The sequence below is a fragment of the Echiichthys vipera genome (assembly GCF_963691815.1).
Source record: "Echiichthys vipera genome assembly, chromosome: 19".
NCBI classification, from domain to species: domain Eukaryota; kingdom Metazoa; phylum Chordata; class Actinopteri; order Perciformes; family Trachinidae; genus Echiichthys; species Echiichthys vipera.
In genome coordinates this window covers 23,436,704-23,459,924 of record NC_139844.1, presented here as the reverse complement: position 1 = coordinate 23,459,924, position 23,221 = coordinate 23,436,704, and the positions used below count along the sequence as shown (strand labels likewise).

Below are 23,221 nucleotides of genomic sequence, written 5' to 3'. Positions count from 1 at the left end.
TCATTCCCTAACCACTGCACCTGTAACACCTGTGGCGTCCAGGTGACCACTATGCATTCTCTGAGTCAGTATCATTATTAGGTAATTCAAATCCAATTATGATATTTACCCAAACTAATTACAATAGGAAATTGAGCTTTTCATATCATAACAATATGGTATTCCTATCCATTGTATCTGGAAGGTGATGTTGGGGGCAGCTGCTGTTGGTTCTTTTGTCTAGGCTCTTAATCCTGCATTTACAAAGGATGCATCCCTCACCAGGCATTAACACGGGGGATAAAGCTGCAATACATCAAGCGATGGACTAAAGGGCCAGGCTTCCATAATGTGCGCGCACAAACACACACGCACACGCAGATCAAATTGTGATTCGCACTTGTTTTGACCTTCAGTACATGGAGTGCCAGGCAGGTGCGAATTTCTGTTTAGACAATCTCTTGATATAACTTAAAACACCACTTGTCTGCTACTCCAAGCAATTACACTCATTCAGTCTACCCACACACACACCTATGCCCAAGCTCTCAGAGGTTAGGCCATATTGAGTCCTGGGTGGGCCCAGCTGGAGTGTTGGTGGGCGGCGGTAGGCCCTGACACCGATAGGTTTCAGCTTTCAGACTGGGTATCAGCTATGTCAGTTTTCAGTGCATTTCTATGCTGCCATACCCTCCACATCTCTGTTGTCTCTATTCACTTTATCTAAGCATGACACGTCATGGCTTTAGGGATGGCAATGACTACAATATATCAAACCAATGGATAGATTGCCATGACATTTTGTAGAGAAATGCAAATCGCCTTCAGGATGACTTGCAATACATTTTCAACATCTGACACTAAACAAACCAACATTTTAGTTTGTGACTCAATACTCGCAAAACTAGCTTTAATTTGTGTTAACCGCTAACAAATAGCTAATATTAGCAGGCTAACACCCTAAATTAAGAGGGTAAACATGGTGAATATTGTACCAGCTAAGCAGCATCTGAGAATGTTAGCGTTCTGTTGTTAGCGTGTAGCTGAATGCAGCGTTGCCTACACACATATTACAGAGACGTCCTAAAAAGTCAGCGAAGATACAATTAGATACAAGTTAACCTTGGTGGCGCAAACTGATACAAAATCGCTTCTGCAACAGTTGAAACTGTTTCGACTTGAGCGAAAAATTCACTTATACAGTCTTTATGAATCTGTTTCATAAACTCACAGAGTCAAGAGGAATGAACAGAAGTGCAGTTTGAGCCTTAGCTGAACACAACACAACAGACTGGACTGGACTGAAGACCATTTGGATTTACAACCACACAGGCCTCCGATAAAGTGAAGAAAGACAGAGAAGGAGTGTATCCGTTCTCTAACTAGCTCACCCCCAAGATGACAAACATCAGGGGCAGCATTGGACATGTCCAGGCATGTTTGTCTCTTTAACAATGCCAACAAACTAAATTAGACACACCGATGCATGACGAACTCCCTGTGACCATAACTAGCCGTTTCTATAGCATCTCACCAAACAGGGCATGACAATGGCTGGAACTTCAGTTATAGCCAAAGACCAAAGGTCAGACTACATCTCAGGCTGAGAGATAAGGTAGTAGGTGGAGATGTGGGATTGGGTGAACCGTGGGGCTGAATGTACGGAATTGACTAATTCAAGATTTATGGGTTATTGGGATTAAGAGGTAAATTAGGCCTTCCAGGTCTCTGAATGACTTACAGGGAGTCAAGTCCAGGTCTCAATACTTCCCTTTTGTGACTCAAGTCCAAGTCTCAATAGTTCCTTTTTGTGACTCAAGTCCAAGTCTCAATACTTCCCTTTTGTGACCCAAGTCCAAGTCTCAATACTTCCCTTTTGTGACTTAAGTCCAAGTCCCAATACTTCCCTTTGTGACTCAAGTCCAAGTCTCAAGCTTTTACCTCTTTATGAACTCTTATCTCTTTGATTGTAGGACACAACTCAAAGCTATGGGTTGACTTTGACTTTGATCTTCGCTCCAAATTTTATAGCGGCTGTCGGGGGTCATCACACCGGTCGAAGGCACCAAAGTCAATGTGTCATCGACAACCTGCTATGCATCAAACCGTGTTTTAAGTCACAGTTGTTGATGTTCATGTTACAGGCACATGGTCTTCTGACATAACAGTGGTCACTATAGCATGCATGTAAACACAATGTTCCAGTAGCCATGGATATATCCTTATGTGCGACGTGCATTATTAATAGGTTTTCCATACCTTGTTTGTCCCATTCTTACACACATGCACCATTCAGATTCAGTCTGACTAAGCTCTGCAAGGACAGTGGATGCTTGTTAAGACCAGCGAACATCTCCACCATCCAAGACAAGCTTCTTGTATTTTTTGGTTGGGTCCCCTTGAAGAGTTTATGTCACTCAAATTACCTTCATTTGCTCATGGATTACTTTTTACTTAAGAACAAGCAACACTGTATTTCTTAAGGCTTATTTAACTTGGCAAGTTGATAGTTAACCAGCCGTTCTTCTTAAGTGTGCTGCTATTGTGCAGTGTGAATGTCTGTGTTTGTCTGATACAGTATCAGAGCTTACTGGTTCATATCACTGTTAAGTAGCCAGAGAGGTAACTGGAGTGGGGGATGTATCCACCTCAGTGGGTTCAATCTGTCCTCGTTGGGCACATGCAGATCACACACACGCACGCACGCACACATATACACACACACACACACACACACACACACACACAAACAGACTATCAGGTAACAGACCCTCAATTATTTAGCAGCCACGAAGAAGCAACCAGATTCCTCCACATCTCAGCAGAACAGCAGAATATCAATGATCCAGAGACAGTGACATGAGGAAAGAAGAGTGCAGACACAAAGGGCGTGTGGGCTCTGTGTCATGGCAATGTGGGCAGTGTGTGCAGATGAGTGTGTTTGTCTTCCCAAACACTGTTCATCTGCACATTGCCCACATTGCCGTGAAACAGTTGGTTTGAAATCAGTAAAATACTCCTAATAACTCTGAATAGAGTTAAATGCCAAGCTAAAAATGCCATATTGCAAAATGACTGCAGTTGAATATTATATGTCATTGTATTTCCTTTATCGGGGAACGGTAAAGCCCATTGTCAGTATTTTAAGTACCCTTAAAGCTCAGGGCTGCCTTTAGCACTAGCAGCTATTTGGTCACTCTTCTGTAGGCAGAAGATCCATAAAGTGGAGATATCAAGTAAACATTTCAAAACATACGCCTGACGTTGCATTTATATTTTCTTAACATAATAACATTGCAAAGATCTTGCCACAAACACACATATCAAGGTAGAATTGAGACCTTTTTACTTTGACGTACAATGTCAGTACAAAAATGTATTGAAGAACAGTGAATACAAATAGACACATATGTCTGTGTACATTATGGACTTCACATTGTGACGGGTGGAGATTAACATGAAATGAATCCTACAGTAGTTAGACCGAAGCCTTGCTATCAATGGGTAGATTATAATTGATAAGGTGAGAGTTTTGGCACTGCAGCATTTAAAGGACGCACACTGTGTGCTGTTTGGGAAGGAGTCCTGTTGGTGAGCAGGAGGCGTGAATGTGACAGTGGAGAATGAACGCTTTAGCATCTTTTTGTAGCTGCCTTTTACACCACATAGTTACTGCTGTACCATCTTTACTCAATATTTCATACCATCCACCCTGTGTCCTTCTATTTTATTCACCTTAATGTTGCCCCTGTTTCCACCATAGGCTGTAAAAAAAAAAGAAATTGGACGTAGCTTCTGGGCCTGAAAAGTGAAGCCATGCCATGCAGTAGCGTCTTAAACCTGCATTCTTTTCTAATGTCCAGTCATGGGCGACTCCACTGGCTCCTCCAAGAAGTGCGATTGTATAGAAGTCAATGAGAAAAAGACCCTACTTCTCCGTAAACATTTTCTTAATGAGTTTATAGTCCAAATCGCTAGTTTTAAGTCTTCTTCAATGCAGCATGATGTTTATTTTGTTTATTATGGTCCCATTTAAAGTAAATGAGATGATAAAGAGGGGTATGCTGTAAAGTGGGGCTACACGTGACCTGTCAATGAGGATAGAGGATTAGCAAGGTGTAGCCACAGCACTGTGTACTCATTTTAGATCCTTGACTCTGCCCTCAAAACGGTAGTCCACAAACCAATGTGTGACACCATGGTGACTCTTTCCATTATTCCTACAGTCTATGGTTCCAACAAAGGCCAGTACTTCTTAACTGTTAATCTGCTTTCTAAATTTGTCACTAACCTCAACGCTATCTTCTATTCTCGCACCTTTTTCTGGCTTCTCTCACTTCCTCCCTATCATGTCCTCCCCTCTAAGTATCAGTAGTCCATGCTGTGTAGCTGGTTCTTCCTCTCTGTCTTCCCCTGCAGGGCAGCAGGAAGCAGGGGCAGATTCAGGTCCGCCACCCGACGCTGGAGAGATGAGCGTAACTGAACTGAGTTCCTCTTTGCTCCATTCAGCCCTCCTCCCGCCGTGCCTCTCTCTCCTCCTCCACCTCCTGCTGCCGACAGATCTCTTCTCTTGCCCCTCTCCTGCCTGAGGCTCTTAATGACCAAAGTATGTTGTCTCTGCGAGGGGAAGGCGGGAGGTTTAGACCCATTCACCAGAAGTCCCGGGGGCCCAGGTCGCGTCAACCCTACCCATGTCATCTTCCTGCCTCGTCCATCTTTAAGCCCCACGTTGCGCAGACGGGGCAGTGTGGCAGAAGGCGACGTCTGTGTCGTCTCCATGGTGCCCAGGTGGTCTCTGTTCGAGGGGTGTGTCGTGTGTGCGTCGGCCTCCAGGAGCATTCTGGGAGAGATGCCATTCTTCTCTGAGGAATAAAACGTCTGCAGCTTCTCCAGACGCTCGTTGATGCTCAAGTGATGAGAGTGGTCATCTTGTTGGCGGTTGTCGTGGAAGCAGTCTGACCCAGGGTCTGCCGCCCCATCTGATTGAGTTGTCCTGAGCAGGTGCGTCTGTCGGATCAGCCTCGACGTGGTCATGTCTCTGATTGACTCAGCGGGTAAGGGGACTTGGCAAGGGGCGGAGTCACAGAGTTGGGATGCGGAGCTTTTCGGAGGAGAAAGATGGACGAGCTCCCTGTCTCCGAACACAGACACTGGAACACACATACATACAGATACAGTCTAGTATGTCAGACACTGAAATGAGGATGTGTGCAGCAGGTTATAAATCCTTACCCTCAGGAAAGAGCGTCTCTCTGGTGTCCAAGGTGATGGCGATGTCCTCATCAGTGGCCCCGTCCTCTGTAGACGGAGGGGCGGGGGAGGGAAGGCGAGGGGGTATTGAGGGGGAGGCAGAGTGAGGAAGGTGGGGCAGAGATGGAGAGGGCGGATGATTCTCTGCGTTCTCTCTGTGGTCCTTCCTGCGCTGGTCCTCAGGCCTCTTCCTGTTGCTCTGACAGTCAGTCGCCTGTTGGGCTCTCAGAGGCCTGCTGGACTGCTTCGAGCTTTTGTCATTGGTCGGTTCATTCTAAAATCAAGTGTAACAAAGACATCTCATAGTCATCTCAAATAGAAAGTTGCCTGACTCTTTCTAATACAGCCACAACACTTCATCTGTTCCACTCTTACGTCCATGTTTATATACAGCAGAGGATCCAGAGTTCAGACGGCTTAATTCTCATAGAATGCTGAAGGGATGACGTACTTTTGTACGCCAATCTGGAAGTTAGATTCCCCCAAATCTCAGAACCCATTGACTATCTGTCTGAAGGCTTTCCAATGTAGCCAGCGGATATCTGTACGTTTCTCTTCCGAGCAGCAGTCAAAAAGTGACACTTTTCATACAAAATGTGTATGAAAAGCTGAATGGGCGTCAGAGGGTAGCTGATGGGTTCTGTGATTGCATGGCGGCCAATGTGTTCTGCCTCTTTTGCTCTCCACACAGACCGTTTAGCTGCATGAAACCAAATTCTGCTCAAACGTGGTTAATACTACTCTGACTACAAACAGAAACCAGACCGCTTCAGCTTCCCAAATCTTGTCCTGTTGCCTACAGAGCATTGTTGTGGTTCCCTGTACAAAAAGCCACCTGGGTTTTCCTTTAAGATTTTGGATTATTGCAGAAAATAAGCTCTGTGACAAACAAAAGTTACGATATTTTTCTCATCTCTTTTGATATTTCAATCAATCTCCAGAAGTCAAAAGCTGACGTCAGGCTAAAAACGAACTAAACCATGGTTGCATGACTACGCCACCGCCACTGACTTCCAACTGATTACGCATGTTCAACAACAACAACCTTTTAGTCTCATTTAGCCACTTCAACATTCACGAGTTGGGTTTACACTGACGTAGTTTATGTCGTAGAACAAAGCGTGAAAAAGCTCTTCAGCCTGTGTTAACCACACACTTTGTTTCAGGCATCTGACCAAGAACCCGTTCAAAGAACCCACTGACTTTGAGAAAGTGCAAAAATAACTAATGACTCATTCCTGCAGCACTCTATTTTTCACTTTACTCGGATATTCTGTTTATTAAAATGGAGTAAAAACATATCAGTGTTTTTCAATCCTGCATGCACCTTCCTGTAAACACTGACTTATGCATCAAATGTGTTTTAATCTGCAGCTGAAAACTGTCCACAACAAATGCACCATTTCCTCTTGTTTAAGTAACATTTGCTAAAGTCTACGGTACTCGGGTGTTTTAGGAAATTACTGACTTGGTTGTTTTTTTTTGTGACTTTTTCTTTGTTTTATGTCTTCAAAGGAAAAAATGGGCTTGGGGCTGAGTGCCTTAGGGGAAGACAGAATGTATTGAATGGATTAAATCTGGGTCTTAGTCTTGGCAATAAAAATTCTCATGATTTAATAATCTGCAAACTCCTTCTGTGTGGAGTTTGCATGTTGTCCCCGTGTCTGCGTGGGTTTTCTCCGGGTTCTCCGGTTTCCTCCCACAGTCCAAAGACGTGCAGGTGTTCGGTTCATTGGTGACTCTAAATCACCCGTAGGTGTGAATGGTTGTCTGTCTCTGTTCGTCTCTATGTGTCCTGCGATAGACTGGCGTCCTGTCCAGGGTGTACCTCACGCCTGATGTCAGCTGGGATCGGCTCCAGTCCCCCCGCGACCCCGACAGGGACAATCGGTTGAAGATGGATGGATGATTTAATAGAATAATAGCTTAACATATCCTAATGATTGCTGTATTTGTGTTATGATGCTATTGACAAAATTACCCTTCGATGAGTCTTTGATTCGGTGTTATGCCTCTCTCTCCATGTATCCTTGCTTGGGAGACTCCAGTCGTTGCTCTCTAGTTTCTGCCAAATCAATCAGTTTCAGCTGTTAAAACTTCACAGCAGAACATGAAAACTGTCGCATTTTAATCAATTTTTGTTACGGTACCATAACGGTACCCACTTGGGTCCGTGTGTGTGCTTAAAAAATGAGGTGTGAACCTTGCTGGCCTTGGCTCCCTTCTGGCTCCTGCAGAGCTTGTTGAGCAGCAGGTGATAGGAGGCCATGATGGCAGAGGGTCGGTTGATGGTGAGTGTGTGTATAATTTCGGAGAGGGAGTAGCCCAGCGTCTCCGTCATGTACGCCAGCACAGACGCGTTGAGATCCTCCGGACACAACCTAGGGAACAACGAGAGTGGGGAACAGTTACAAAGATAAAGTGTGAGAAGCGTTAGAGGTCATTAAGGATTTGTTGGTACGGCTTAGTCGGAACGGCAACAGGAGGGTTGTGGTTCGATGATTTTCAACTGTGAGCGGAGCAGAGCTGGAACAGTTCTCGCTTCTTCCGTGTGGATTTCAGAGAATCTATTTTTGCCAAGAGGAGCTGTACATGATTGCATTTCCACACTGCGTAAAGTGATAAAAGCTTTTTAGTCATGCTATAATACACAAAGCTGTTACTCTACTGACCACAAAAATGTTCATTCTGTTAGAAACCTCGCAGTGATTTCCCTCTTGGTTCTTTTTCCCACATTGTAACGTTTGCTGCAGGACTTTCCCTGAGGAGTGTGCGTGTGAAAGTATAAAAAAGGGATTTACATAGTTTTATAAGGGACATATTTCCCTAAAGTTTAAGTTTATTAAATGAAAATAGGATACAACCTTTTACAATATATGAAAATATTAATTTCTGCTAAATACGTTTATACAAGGGAAATCTTTTGGGTTGCATTTGGGTGTTTGTAGTCAGGGTGTCCAAGTGTATAGTCACACAGCAGACCTGTTTTTATGAGAGAGTGTGTAAAGTGGTTTTTTGGCATATCCTTCGTTGATCCATCTCTCCTCCATCGCAGCTCTGACGCCCGGTCTCTTAGCTGGGTCTGGCTCCAGGAGGGACAACACAAACGCCACTGCACCTGAAGTGGGAGCACGGGTGAAGTAAACTGGATAGATTGTGCAATGTGGAAATTATAGCCTATGCTGTACTGGCAGTTTTAGCCCACAACTTTACTGTATGATTGGCCTACTACAGCCCCTTTCACACATGCCCTGCAAACCTGAAATTATCTTGATGTTACCCGACGGGGCTGTATTTGAGAACCCAAATGTCAGATTCAGTGGGAACGGGCATCAAATGGAGTTTACCCTGCCAGCTCCCTAGTACAAAGACTGGGTCATCTCAGAGCGAGCCCGTGTGAATACAGCTGGAAGTTTCTATCATGCAACAGTGGAAGAAAACAAACATCCAAGGGTGAAGAAGAAGCAAGGTTTACACAAAGACGGCAACGGAAATGTCGATCTGGACAGACAACCAGATTCAGGGACTTGTGTCGGTAAGAACAAACGCAACATCAGCAGAAAAACACAAAGAACTGCAAGTGAAATTAAGAAACTGCTCCACTGGGGTGGTGTGATCTGTGTAATGTCCTCCCTCCTGCTGCTCTACACATTGGATTTTGGCGCTCTTTATACTAAATCGCCGTATTTCCGTTGGCTCCCGGCATAATACCTACAGCTACCAGAAGTTGCTGCCTAACAACAAATGTAAATATGGGGGATAAAAAGCTGCTCGCACAATCGACCTATACGGACGTTTTTTTGGTGAGGACAGTCTGAAAACAGAGCTCAGAAGAAGAAGAAGAAGAAGAAGAAGAATTACTTTATTTATCCCACAACGGGAAAATTAGATTTTTTCACTCTTATTATTGATCATGTTACACACACACAGGCCCGAAATACACACATGCACAAACAGGACCTATATACATGCAATTAAGGAGAGATGTTAGAGCGAGGGGGCTGCCAATGACCAGCGCCCCGAGCAGTTGAGGGTTAAGTGCCTTGCTCAACAGCACCTCGGCAGTGCCCTGGCATCTCTCGAGCCACCAGTCCACGCTCCATACATGGTCCACACATGGACTTGAACCAGCGACCCTACTGTTCCCAGCCAAGTCACCCATGGATTGAGCTACTGCCGCCCCAAGAGAAGAGGATGACTTACATTCGCCAGGTTTTATCGCAGGTTTAGATTCTCCCCTCGCTCTGACATCTCTCCATTAATTGCATGTATGTAGGTCCTGTTTGTGCCTGTGTGTGTGTATTTCGGGCCTGTGTCTGTGTAACCTGTATAATAATACAGTGAAAAAATTGAATTTCCTGTTGCGGGAAAAATAAAGTAATTCTTCTTCTTCTTGTATGGCTAAAGGGAACTGTGGCGTGCAGATTGGTGGAATATCTCCAGACCACCAACCATGCATGAAGGATTTTTTTTTTTTTACGCACTACACAGTTTGGACTATTCTTGCCGACGAAAGGGCCGAACTAAAAGAGCCAGTGTTGCACAACAACTCCAGACTGATGTCTCATTGTGACTACACTGAAACTGTATCAGAGACGACAACATGGAGGAGGGCAGGATTCCCCTTCAGACGAACCGATCCAGCCTGTGACACATGATGTCAGCCTGTGACACATGATGTCAGCCTGTGACACGTGATGTCAGCCTGTGACACATGATGTCAGCCTGTGACACGTGATGTCAGCCTGTGGCATGAAGCTTTCTGGTGACAGCCAAGAAGGGTTGATAGTTTGACTCCAGATGGAGATTCCTGATAAGCTCCCTAGTGTGGAGGAGCAGGTGGATTTGAACAGGATAGCCTCTACATTCACTGATAGACGACTGATCCATTCTATGTGCTACTATCAGCTGTCACAGTCGGGGTGAAGAGAATTAAAAATGGGCCAGTCCGACGAGACTTTCCGACCCGAGAGCGGGGTTGAATGGCTGTGGCACAAGAAAAAGAAAATGGGATCGGCAACAGTAAAACAGTCTGAAAGAAAGAAGAACAACCCAACCCTGTCCCGAGGCAAGATAAAGTCTGAGAGTTGATGTGGATGTCTAAGACACCGGCCCGTGGCAGCGACACAGCTACTAATCCTCTTGTCACCGTTTCAGAGTTTTGGAGCCACGCTGGTTTTCCCCGCAGTAACAGGAGCTATGTTTGTTTGTGGTGACATGGCACCGTGACAGAGGGTAATGTGTGAGAGAGACCGAACTAAAGCGGAGAGAAACACTCTCACACACTCAGGCCACTGTGTGCTTGGTACGGAACAAGTGGAAGAAGTTAGAAATAAGTGAAATCTTTTTCCCTTCACTTCTCTGCCTCATTACAAACCTGTGGTCTGTAGAGAGAGGACTGCATTACAGTTTGAGTCATTTATAAAAGCTGAACTAATATTTCTCATGACTAACTTTAATGTTACTTACGGAGATCACATCTAATTTGGATCGTACCTGTTTAGAGCTATAGAGTCAATCCACTCTGCGTGAGATCAGCTTTAACTTGGGCTTTGATATTTGGTTATTATGGTTTTGCTTATTTAAAGTTCCCATATTGTAAAAAAGTAGATCCCCATGTTTGTTTTCATTATGAAGCAGCTTAAGGTGCTTTATAATTACTGCAAAAGAATCAAAACGCTCCATCCACAGAGAGATACCCACAGCCCGTATTCAGTGTCTGTGTCTTTAAACGAGCCGTCGGGACTCCTGTACAGTTGTGATGTCACAAGTAGAACGTGCAGCTAGACGGCTGTTACAGTCACTCCCAGACTGCAATGGTGGTGCAGCGGCATTGACAGCACAGATGCAGAAGACCCTAAAATGCCGACCAATCAGAGCAGACGGGGCTTTTTTGGGAATGGGGCTTAAAGGGACAGGCGCTAAAACAGAGCGTTTCAGACAGAGGGGGAGTACAGGTGTATTCAGACAGACGGTGTGAGAAAAATAATGTGATTTTGCAACGGTAAAACACGTAAACACGTTCTAGTAGAAACCCAAAATACAAGTATGAACATGACAATGAGCATAATGTGGAACCTTTAACATATACCACATGGGACCGATTTTTGTTTTTCTTTTGTTTCATCTCATTTTTGCAAGTCAAGTACTTTAACTACAATGTTGCTGAAGTAGATTCACTCATACTTGGTCAAACAAAAAGACTTTTAGGTGAAATGCAGAGTTACCTTTGCTGACGTCACTGGGGATGCTGCTGATCTCCCCGTTGACCATCTTCTGGTGAAGTTGCTTGATGTTGAAAGGCTCAACGGTAAAGGGCAGAGTCCCTGTCAGCATGGCAAACATACTCACACCTCTGCACACACACACACACACACATTCTGTAATGCATTCTGTTATTTGTAATTCGTATGATTAAGACATTTTTACAATCTGCAAAAGTCCCTGTTGGGGGAAGATCGAGGTGGGCGGGTGGGTCAAACAAACACAGGACTTTCACCCATGAGACTGCTGCTTGTGTCGTATCTACTGTAACTCACGTGAGTAACTTTAAAAACACAAAACAAAGTTATTTTAACCGACACAATCATCATCATCCAAACCCAATCAAGTAGTCGTGTTTCAATACACAACCATGTGTTTAAATCTGACCCTTTCACAACGAGCACAGGTTCCACAGGTTGCTGGAAAATATGTTTGTGTGTTGTAACGTGAGAATGCAGTTTGGTAGTATGGGAAGACGATTGACCTTGTGCAGGGTCAGGACAGCACACACTAAGAGTTTATCACTTACACCGACCAGACGTCCACTTTGGGTCCATACTTCCTGTGAGCCAGCAGCTCGGGGGCTGCGTAGGCAGGACTTCCACACTGGGTGTTGAGGAGCTCCAGGGACAGAGATTCAGCCTTCAGAGTGTTACTCAGGCCAAAGTCTGCGTGAAACATCATCGTTTTAACAGAGGAGCACATGCACAGATTCACCGCTTAGCTAAGAGAGGTTCTGCCATGTGGATCCGTCCAACAAGCAGGAATGTCAACATACCCACAATCTTTATGTTGTTGTGTTCGTCCAGCAGGAAGTTTTCAATCTTTAAATCTCTGCAGAAGAAAAGAGAGAGAGAGAGAGAGAGAGAGAGAGAGAGAGAGAGAGAGCTGTTTGGTTCACAAAGAAAGACTGTGGTTTACTGTGCTAAATCCTACAGGAATTTTCTAAAGGGAGTTTTTCCTTGCAGATGCCTGTTTTGGAGCACTTCAATTGACAGGCATGGTGGTTGTCCAATTTAAGAACTCCTGCAGTGTGTGTTTGGCCTTACTAAGCTTTCTCTGTGTATTTATGGACAACCAGATGAGATGGGACCAGACCGGACCCACAGAAGCAAAGGAAAACCCAAGCTAAATTTGGGTTTGGGTAGAGCTCAGGGGGAATAGTTAGTGGTTATTTGGGCTATTAGTTTGTCTTGGACTCCTAAAAGCCTGCACCCATCATGATCGTCAACTCAAGCCAAACTGAAATGTGCAGACCCGAGTGAAGCTCCTCTTGCAACGTGGTCTCATGGGAGGGCGTATAAATAGCACGCCACTTTTCATGACTTGCATGACTTTTCGCGTGCATGTCTACGCATATTAAGCTTTTCACGTGTCATTTAACGCCCGTAGTTCCCCAGGGTTAGGGTTAGGGTCTGGGTTAGGGTTAGGGTTAGGGGTTAGGGTTAGGGGTTAGGGGTTAGGGTTAGGGTTAGGGTTATGGGTTAGGGTTAGGGGTTAGGGGTTAGGGTTAGGGTTAGGGTTATGGGTTAGGGTTAGGGGTTAGGGTTAGAGGTTAGGGTTAGGGGTTAGGGGTTAGGGTTAGGGGTTAGGGTTAGGGGTTAGGGTTAGGGGTTAGGGGTCAGGGGTTAGGTTTAGGGTTAGGGGTTAGGGTTAGGGTCAGGGTAAGGGTTAGGGCATTTCACGCACGTTATTTCAGCCATCCTTCACAGGAAATATTGATTTAAAAACAACCCTCTGACAGAAAGCTCCACCACTTCGTATTTCTCCGGAAAGTAGCGGAGAAATACGAACACGTGGGTTTTCCCTCAATGACATTTGTGCGTGAAATGACAACGCCATCTCTGCACTATACAAGTCAATTGAGACTACATGGCGTGAAATGACACGCAAAAATCATGACATGCGTTGTAATAATACACGAGATGGCTTGAGAGAAATAGCGTGTCATTCACACGCCTTTTGGTGAGACCAGGTTGCCTCTTGATTTACTCGCTCTTCTCCACCACAGTAATATCTCTGTGTTCACCTGGGAAAGTTGCCTCACTCCCCTAAATGTACCCCGACCCTACCGCCAACCCCACCGCCTGCTCTGAAACGACCGGGCGAAATGAAAATCTGCGGTTAACAGAGAGAGAGAGAGAGAGAGAGAGTTCCCTTATAAAATATAGCCTGGGAATAAGCCATGTTCCTTTTATCTGCCTTCATCTAAGCAGCAGACACGCAGGGTCCCGAAAAGCCAGGGAACACTGCTCACACAACCCGAATAAAGTTCAAAGACAGACGGAGGAAGAAAGTGGGAAAAAAGGGCACGAAAGAGCAGACATTGTCATAAAGGAGAAAATGTATGCGGTAAACCTACTGGATGTGGGTGGTAGGAGGTGCATTTAAGTGCAAATTTTCCATTTATTTCCAGTTTAATCATCTCTGTGTGGGACTGTGGTGGAGAGGGAGTGTGCGCATGTGTGTGTGTGTGTGACAGAAAGAGGTGCTATTGAAGGGTTCAGAGCGCCATCGTTTAGGGACTTCATTAGAGAGGAAGTCCATGATGTTGTGATGATGTGTGAATCATGGCGCCGGCGCAGGATGATGAGGTCATTGCCTGGTAATCACATTCCCACCTTCGGAGGAGCCAAGGTCTTAAACCAAGGCCCAGAACGGAGCATATTGTGTGTGTGGTTGCAGTGTAACAGTGTGTGTGTGTGTGTGTGTGTGTGTGTGTGTGTGTGTGTGTGTGTGTGTGAGAGAGAGAGAGTATTGTGTATCTAACACCTTCACATACTAAAATGCCACTAAAATAACACCCCCAGCTCCCACACTGCACTGTGCCATATATTGCCTTTCTTGCAGCATCATTTCCTCCTCTGTAGGCTGTTAATGCCCTGCAAACTACTCTTTTTGTGTGTGTGTATGTGTGTGTGTGCACAAGTGTGCATATGTGTGTGTGAATCTATAAAGTCTGACCTTCTACGATGCAACAAACAGCTACTGTTTGCAGGTACGCTCCACTAGCTCAGTACCTGTGGCTTTGGTCATTTGCATGCACTAAGAGAACCAGACATTTAGGTTCAAACTGTGCTATTTTCTTTTAGATACATCGGCAGATTTAGTTTTCCTGATTTCAACAAAATAAAGGAGCTGCTCCACATATATAGCACTTTTAAATGATGATGGGACAATGATGCATGCAACCTAGATGTCTAAAAACTCTTTCAACCAAGTTTAGCCAAGTTCAACTTAAACATCTGACGACCTGCAAATTACTTTAGGATGAGTTCAAAACGTCAAGGAATACACTTATATACTTGCTTTTTTAACAAAATGTAAAAACAAAATTATATTTATACATATACTGTATAAACTGTAGTTGTGTTTTTACATTTTGCTGGAATATTTTGTGGACGAGAGGAGCAACTTCTGCCATCACCCGGAGGTTTCAGGCAACCAGCAGAGACTCCAGGATCAACAGTGAACAGTGTCTTTCACATCAGCTCTAACTGTTCTTTCAAATAGATGCTGACTGGTGGAGATAGATTTTGCTGCAGCTTTTCCAGGTCTATTAGAAATATTATCAATATCAGTTAATGTTATTATTTTACTAGTTAGTAACTCTATGAAATATATAAAATACACCAGAGCAGGTGTTGTCTACAAAAAACTTAATAGTCCACAACACTGAAAAATACAAATTATCTATTAAACAGTTGATTAACTGATATAATTGTTTCATCACAACTACTCTGCGTCTGGATGATAATCAACAAAAACAAAGCAGGTCATCCTAAGTCCAAAACTTGATCTGCAATTCTCTCCTTTTCCCCTAGAAGTTGGTACAATACACACTTCAGACATGACACAGGACTGCAACTGAAAGTGTTTTTATCATAAGGTCAAAAGATTAAGGACTGAATATATTAATCACAAAGAAGACGCAATAAAGAGAAGCAGCAGACAACAAGTGGAGGCAGGGTGTGTGTGTGTGTGTGTGTGTGTGTGTGTGTGTGTGTGTGTGTGTGTGTGTGTGTGTGTGTGTGAGTGTGAGTGTGTGTGTGTGTGTGTGTGTGTGTGTGTGTGTGTGAGTGTGTGTGTGTGTGTGTGTGTGAGTGTGTGAGTGTGTGTGTGTGTGTGTGTGTGAGTGTGTGAGTGTGTGTGTGTGTGTGTGTGTGTGTGTGTGTGTGTGAGTGTGTGAGTGTGTGTGTGTGTGTGTGTGTGTGTGTGTGTGTGTGTGTGTGTGTGTGTGTGACACACCTGTGTACGATGCCGTGTTTGTGCAGGTGTTCCACTGCAGAGAGGATCTGACGAGTGTAGCGCCGCACCTCCCTCTCCTCCAGTCTCTTCCTCTCACAGATCCTGTCCATCAGGTCTCCTCCAGCACACAGCTCCATGGCCATGTAGTAGCTGTTCTCTGTCTCCAGGGTCTGACTCACACACACACACACACACACACACACACACACACACACACACACACACACACACACACACACACACACACACACACACACACACACACACACACACACACACACACACACACACACACACACACACACACACACACACACACACACACACACACTGTTGACTGTATATGCATATGTGTGAGTGTTGATGTGTGAATATGAATGTGTGTGTTCTTGTTTTTCCACCTCCAGCAGGACTACGATGTGAGGGTGTCGGACCATCTGATGAATTCGAGGTTCTCTCTTCATATTTTTCAGTACATACGAGTCTTGCCGCGCTTTCTTCTTGTCGATCACCTTAATGGCCACCTAAACACACACACACAAACATACAAAAGCTGTTTTTTCAAGGGAAAGTCTTTGTTCTTTTTAAAAGTTAGTTTGCTTCTTAATTGGGTGATCTACTCGGTCACATGTGAACAGGAACAGAGCCACACACTAACTCTTATACAGTAGTGAGGCAGTAGTTTAAGGTACCATATTATGTTCTGCAGAGGACTGACTATAACGACACCGTAGCAGCACCTATAGCAGAGTTGTGACATCGCAACTGTGCAGAAGTCCTGACGGCTCATTTAAAGGTGCAGTTTCTTAATATGAGTCGTGTGCATTTCCTTACATTCATACTTTCCAATATTTATATATCACTGACACCTGCTTTATAACCAAAAATGACCACACTGGGACCTTTAAGGAAAAACAGTGTACTGCTCATCCACCCACATTTTCTTCACTCACTCAGACAATTGAACTCTTGGCAATTCAGTCATGAGCCCCTATGAGGCCTCTAAGGGCGCACTCACACTGTCCAGCTGTACCGTGCCCAAGCGTGTTTCGTGGCTAAAGTCTAGTTCGTTTTACCAGTGTCAGTGCAACCGTACCGCATCTAGGAGCAGTACGCTTGCCGTCCACGCACCATTTGGGAGAGGTGGGCTTTTGTAAAGCACGTTTGCACGTGTACGAGCACGAGCGTGCGCACGTGTACGAGCACGAGGCCTACGGCGGTTCTGAGGTAATTTCCTGTGCGCCTGTTGGGACGTAGAGAAAAGAAGGAGGGACCATGCGCGGACATTTCAAACAATGGCGGTGAAAGGTTCACGTTGGTGTGATGCGGAGGTGGAGTGTTTACTGCAGATTTGGTCGATGAAAAGATTCAAAAACAGTCGACAAGACGCACAAAAACTCCGAGGTCTACGGAAAGATCTGGAAACAAAGCCACGCATCGCCATGACGTCATCAATGCGTGTGACGTGTTACGGCGTGATGACGTATAGGCAGCAAGAAGCATTCTCCGAGGCCCAGGTAGTGTGAGTACAAACGGGCCTGGAGGGGGGGACAAGGACCCTAAAGCACGGGGCGCGGGACGGACGCACAGTGGGAGTGCGCCCTAAGTGGAACTCTGACCTGTGTCACTCCATACAATACTAAAGCCCTTACCTTTATTTTAAATGTAGCAAGCAAAAGATAAGGAACAGGGGAGAAAAGTAATCTTATGACATATTAGTGCTGGAAAACAACAAACAGTCTGCACACTGTTATCACATTCATTGATCTCAGTGCTGGGAGTCTTTGGTGTCTAACTGGGCAACTGTGTACTCAACCAATTTACCCTCCAGATGACGGGAAAAGCACTTGACTGGTTATAAATTCATGAAGGTGAAATATAGAAAATAATTCAGCGTGTTCAGATGACAGTAGTTTATAGATAACTAACCAGGGAACACTTGGGTGTGAATAAAACATTTAAAGGACTAAGTTTATTTTCCTTTTACGTGTATTTCCATTAATAACGGGGTAAAAATGTATAATAATTATGTGTTGCATGTTCTATCCTTTTATTCAAAACGAAAAGCTCCACTGTGTCGGCAGATTTGCAGACTTCACCTCCAAAGGTCCCGAGGAACTCGCAGAGGGTAACAAATGTTAAGAGGAGCAAACACCCCCGGAGATGAGTTTGGTCGTGACCATGGCAACCAGGTCAGGTACACATGAGCCGGGGTCAGGGACTCAGCGACCGGTGAAAGTTACACAGACACACAGACACACGCATGCACGCACACACACACAGACACACACACAGACACACACACACACGCACACACACACAGACAGACACACACACACACACACACACACACACACACACACACACACACACACACACACACACACACACACACACACACACACAGACACACAGATAGAAAGACAGACACAGAGACACACCCACGCATGCACAGACACACACACACACACACGCACACACACACACACACACAGACAGACAGACAGACAGACAGACAGACACAGACAGAGACACACGCACGCATGCACAGACACGCACACACACACACGCACACACACACACACACACACAGACAGACAGACAGACAGACAGACATACACAGACAGACACACACACACACGCACGCACGCACAGACAGAGAGACAGACAGACAGACAGGCAGGCAGGCAGACAGACACACACACACACACACACACATACACATACACACACACACACACACACACACACACACACACACACACACACACACACACACACAGTAAAGTGCACATCCATATGGTCCCACTATAGAGTCACAACATCAAAAACAGACAAAACTATATAATATTCTTTTTTTCCCCTTCTACTTTCTTTTAAACCCGACATGTTCAGGGCAACACATGTAAATTCTGTCCCACGATGGGCTTATTTACAGCATGTAGGCCTGTGTAACATACATGGGAACATAAATCCTAACTGCAACTCTGTAATCATGTTTACATGGTATTTGATTTTTATGCACTTGCTGGACGAGTACGCGTTTTTAAAACTAAGCCCAGATACAGAGAGCAGGAACAGATCCACCTCAGACCGCTTTAAATACATTGAGCAAAGGTTCCTGTCCTGTGAGATCCCAGACCCTGACTGCAGGAGTCATGCTTGTGAAATAAATTACAGATGGTTCTGACTGAGTTTTTGTAAACAAAGCAAGAGTAATAATAGGCCACTGCCTTCTTCAGACACAAGTATAATAATCAGTTACAAGTTGTGTGACTGTGTAATCATAATCTTGTGTGTGTGTGATCTTCAGTCTGAGGCATGTCTCTCCATGTCTCCTCACTCTTGTTGTCAACTCAGGGAGAAAGCACCGACCTTTTCCCCCGTGCCGATGTGCAGCCCCTCCATCACTTTGGCGAACGATCCCTTGTTGATCATTTTCCCCACCAGATAGGATCCCACTCGTTTGGAGTGGGGGAAGCTCCGCAGCAGCTCTCTGGGGACCTTCAGAGAGGGCAGAGGCAGCCTCTCCCGGCCGGGCCCTGACGCTTCCCACTGGGAAGCGCCGCGCTCTCCTTCGCCCCCTCCCTCTGCCACCATGTCCTCTGGGGAGGGCTTCAATGCTGCAGCTGGCATCCCGGACAGGGCCAGGGCCCCATGTGGCCGCCTCGCACACACACACACACACACAATCAGATCCCAAAACAGGAAAGTCTAAACAGTACGCACATATTAACACACAAGGTAAGGGATAATTCTGCTGCAACAAAACAAACGTCTGCAGGAGCAGGTGCGCGTTATCCTTCCACTCTAAAGTAGTGACGTAAATCCTTTAGACTCCTCTTTTCTTCTTCTGTTGTTTTACCTTTTGACAACGCAGGTGTCTCAACGTGTCTCTTTTTCAATCCAACGGAGCAACATGCAACACTGGCTTCTCTCTCTGTCTCTCTCTGCTGGTTAGTGGATGATTAACCGTTGTGTTCTTGGGTCAGCCAGTGATGAGGAAGACATTCAACACCGTAATTACCCCCCCCCCCCCCCCCTCCTCTGCACACACTAAGGTACACACTCACAGTTACACAGTAACTTTTCAAATTCTCTTACTTCATTTCCTTTGGTTTTTCTTTTATAATTCTGTCCATTTTTAATTCTCAGGTCTTTTTTCTCGCGATGTGAGGACAGTTCAGTGTTATGTCATATTAACATATGTGTCACAGGGGACAGGGAAGAGAGGTACATGTCCATCACCTCAAGACTTTTTTTTAAAAGTCACAAAATCTGCCTAAAGCTGCAACTTGTCATTTTAACACATTGTGTTTTGTATGAATTAAACAAACAAGATATAACATGTTAATGAGTGAGCTTTAGAAGTGCTAGTAGGTGGATTTTGTTACATTTGGACGGAGCTATTGGAGCTGTTTGCTCCTGTTACCAGCAAAGGTGCAGACTATTACCTGGAAGTCCTCCTCCAGACACGTTACAGTATGTAGCCTGCGAATGTTCTCATTTGTCCAGGTCATCGCTGGTCCATCTGACCAGTCCCAGCCTGGTCCTGGTCCTGGTCCTGGTCCTGGTCCTGGTCCTGGTCCTGGTCCTGGTCCTGGTCCTGGTCCTGGTCCTGGTCCAGTCCCAGCCTGGTCAGATGCGTACATGAACTGATGAAGCCTCTTGGATGAGAGGTGAAACGTCTTCCTAGACAAATAACCAGGTCCAGTTGCTTTTGACTGACATTGCTTTGAGGGTAACAGTATGTAAAAATACTCTGCTATGATTAATATTTTTCTTCACATGGTTTTCCTATAAAAAAAAAATACAAAAATGAAATGCCGCAGCCACACGTTGACAGGATTGGTTCCTTATTGGTCATGTATGAAACCCCGGCTGTCTGAATCCAAAGTTTTGAGACCGTCATTGATACACGGGAGAAATGCTCAGCCACGGCGTCGACGGCTCATTTTGCTCATGATATGTGTGGTAGCTCATAAAAACGCCATGTAGACATGTTAACAAGGTAGAAAACTTGAGTTTCACTGCAGGGGGTCTTTAAGATTAGCAGTAGGACTCTTCCTCTACCTAACTTAGTAGTCCTTTTAAAAATGCACAATGCTAACTATGTGTTGAAGCCTATCTGACTTTCCTGCACGTTGAAAAACACTCAAGGGTGACCCAGTGCGTTAAGAAGTTACGCCAAAGGTACGCCTTTAAACCTGTCATTGGATCTGAGTCAAATGGATTGTGCCTCTAATGTCGTGCAATAGTTTATGTTCAGTACAAGATTTGTTTTGAATGGGGCTCATTTATTTGTGAGCGAGCAAATTCATAAAGAAATAAAATGTCCTTTATATCCATACTACCTTTAAAGCTACTATCTTCAATGTTGACCTGAGCATGGTAGTTGTCTTTTGTTTTGCCCAGGAGGGGGTCAGAGGTCAGGGTCCAGAACAGCACCTGCAGCTGTAGCGGGTGGGGATGCAGTGTCTTCCTTCTGTAGCCTCCCTTCAGCGGGACACATATCTGCTGCCTCCGTCCCATGAAATCTGCCTGTTATGGTCCATGGAAAAACAATTTTACATGCCTTTCTCAAGTAAAAGCAAACTTGAGGTTTCAAGCAATGATATTATTTAACGGGCCTAGTGGAGAGAAGGATCAGAGTCACAGAGGTATGTGTTATTACAACAGTGGTGATCAATGGAAAGCAGCGGTGAGGTTTTACGTCGATGAGTGATGGCCAGCGTTGAGCTATGTCTGCTCTGCTGCTACTGTGCGTATGAAAGTGTGCGCGCGCACAACAGGGTCAGATTGCAGTGTGTCGCTGCTTGATTCATCCTCACTCAGCTGATGAAAGGAGGGATAGAGCCTTATATCCGCCGTGTAACCCAATATACTCACACACTCTGGAACACACACACACACACAACGTTACGCAACCTTTAACTGAGCGACTGTAGAAACCAAGTGGAGCTTCTAGAGTTACCTTATTTTGTGTTAAACGTGTTGATATTGTATAATTTGATTTGGCTTTAAGAGACAACACACACACACATACACACATACATACACCGCACACACACACACACACGCGCACACACACACACACACACACACACACACACACACACACTCACACACAGTTGCAGCAGCCATGACAGTTTTCACCCCTTTTGTGCGCACTCAGGCGCCGTATAACTCCGTGTAATCACAATCAAAACACTTTGTCGACCACTTTTCCCCCTCGAGGTGACCGGGCCAACATTTTAAAAACCCTTTATGAGATACATTCAGCAACGTTGACCGACTCAGGTCCAAAATGTCTACACCATAACGAAAGAAAAAGACACATAAATATAAAACACACCCAACCGTTTTTCCAGAATATTCGGAAATGAGCCGCAAAACACAGGATCAGCCGACCATTAGTGGGTTCACATCAGTAGAATCCAAAACACTGTGAAAACATTCAACCAAAACCTTTTAAGAAAATCCGTAATTTTCCTACGCAAAATCTTTAATCTCTTTCTTTTACTTCATGTGTGCATGTGCACTCTTACGCCAGGAGCCCTACACTTCATAAACGGGTCTTAGGGCCCTGGCGTGTGTGGGAGGAGGTGTTAACACACCCTCCCTAATGCAGGGGAAGGGTGTCAAGCTGTATCTGGCTCTGTATTGGACGGACGCAGAGGAGGAAAGAAAGAAAGAAAGGAATAAAGTGTGACAGAGAGAGAGAGAGAGAGAGAGGAAGCGATGTGCTGCGCTCTATGCCAGACAAAGTGACCGACGAGGGACAGGAAGCGAGTGAACGGCTACGGAGAGAGACAGGATGAGTGAGAAGGAGAGAAACCCAGCTTCACAACTGAAAAACAAATTAATAAGACCTCAGGAGGCTTTTTATACAACTTTGGCACTGCCAGGTTTAAACGTTTTGCAGAGGCTTGTGTGTGTGTGTGCGTGTGTGTGCGTGTGTGTGTGTGTGTGTGTGTGTGTGCGTGTGTGCTCATGGTTCAGTAAAGGTCATTCTCACTGCCAGAGACCACAGTCTATTTGTGTGTGTGTGCTCTTGTGCATATATGCCTATTTGTAAGCTGTTAAAAGCAGTGATGTGTGTATGCTTTTGAAATGATGTGTCTTTGCATCTACTCATGCATTTACACGTATTGCAGGAAATGTATACGTGTATACAGAGTCGAGTGTGTGTGTGTGTGTGTGTGCGTGCGTGTGTGTGTGTTGCGTTGGCGCGGAGGAATGCAGGCTTGCCTGTAGGACTTGGCGACCTCCTCGGCGGTCACATTAAATGAGAAGAGAAACCCCCTTCTGCTTCCTGCCTGTAATAAATGGATCCCCAGCAACCATTAAGGCATATTTTAACACCAAATAACTCCACGAAACCACACTAGAACAGACACAGCCGGCCCCCACCCCTCTCACCATCTCTCTCTCTCTCTCTCTCTCTCTCTCTCTCTCTCTCTCTCTCTGTGTGTCTTCT

At 45.1% G+C, this 23,221-nt stretch overlaps 1 protein-coding gene across 1 annotated transcript; it reads right to left on the bottom strand.

Moving 5' to 3' along the window:
* Positions 1-4,347: 4,347 nt before the first annotated feature.
* On the bottom strand, positions 4,348-19,377 carry LOC310961729 (uncharacterized protein; the record flags this gene model as incomplete). The annotated part of the gene is made up of 11 exons (XM_083933940.1): positions 4,348-5,129; positions 5,212-5,503; positions 7,211-7,294; positions 7,433-7,610; positions 8,212-8,347; positions 11,457-11,584; positions 12,023-12,161; positions 12,272-12,327; positions 15,742-15,911; positions 16,143-16,265; positions 19,117-19,377. 11 exons carry the CDS (start codon positions 19,375-19,377, stop codon positions 4,348-4,350), a joined length of 2,349 nt encoding a protein of 782 aa, XP_083790066.1.
* Positions 19,378-23,221: the final 3,844 nt, after the last annotated feature.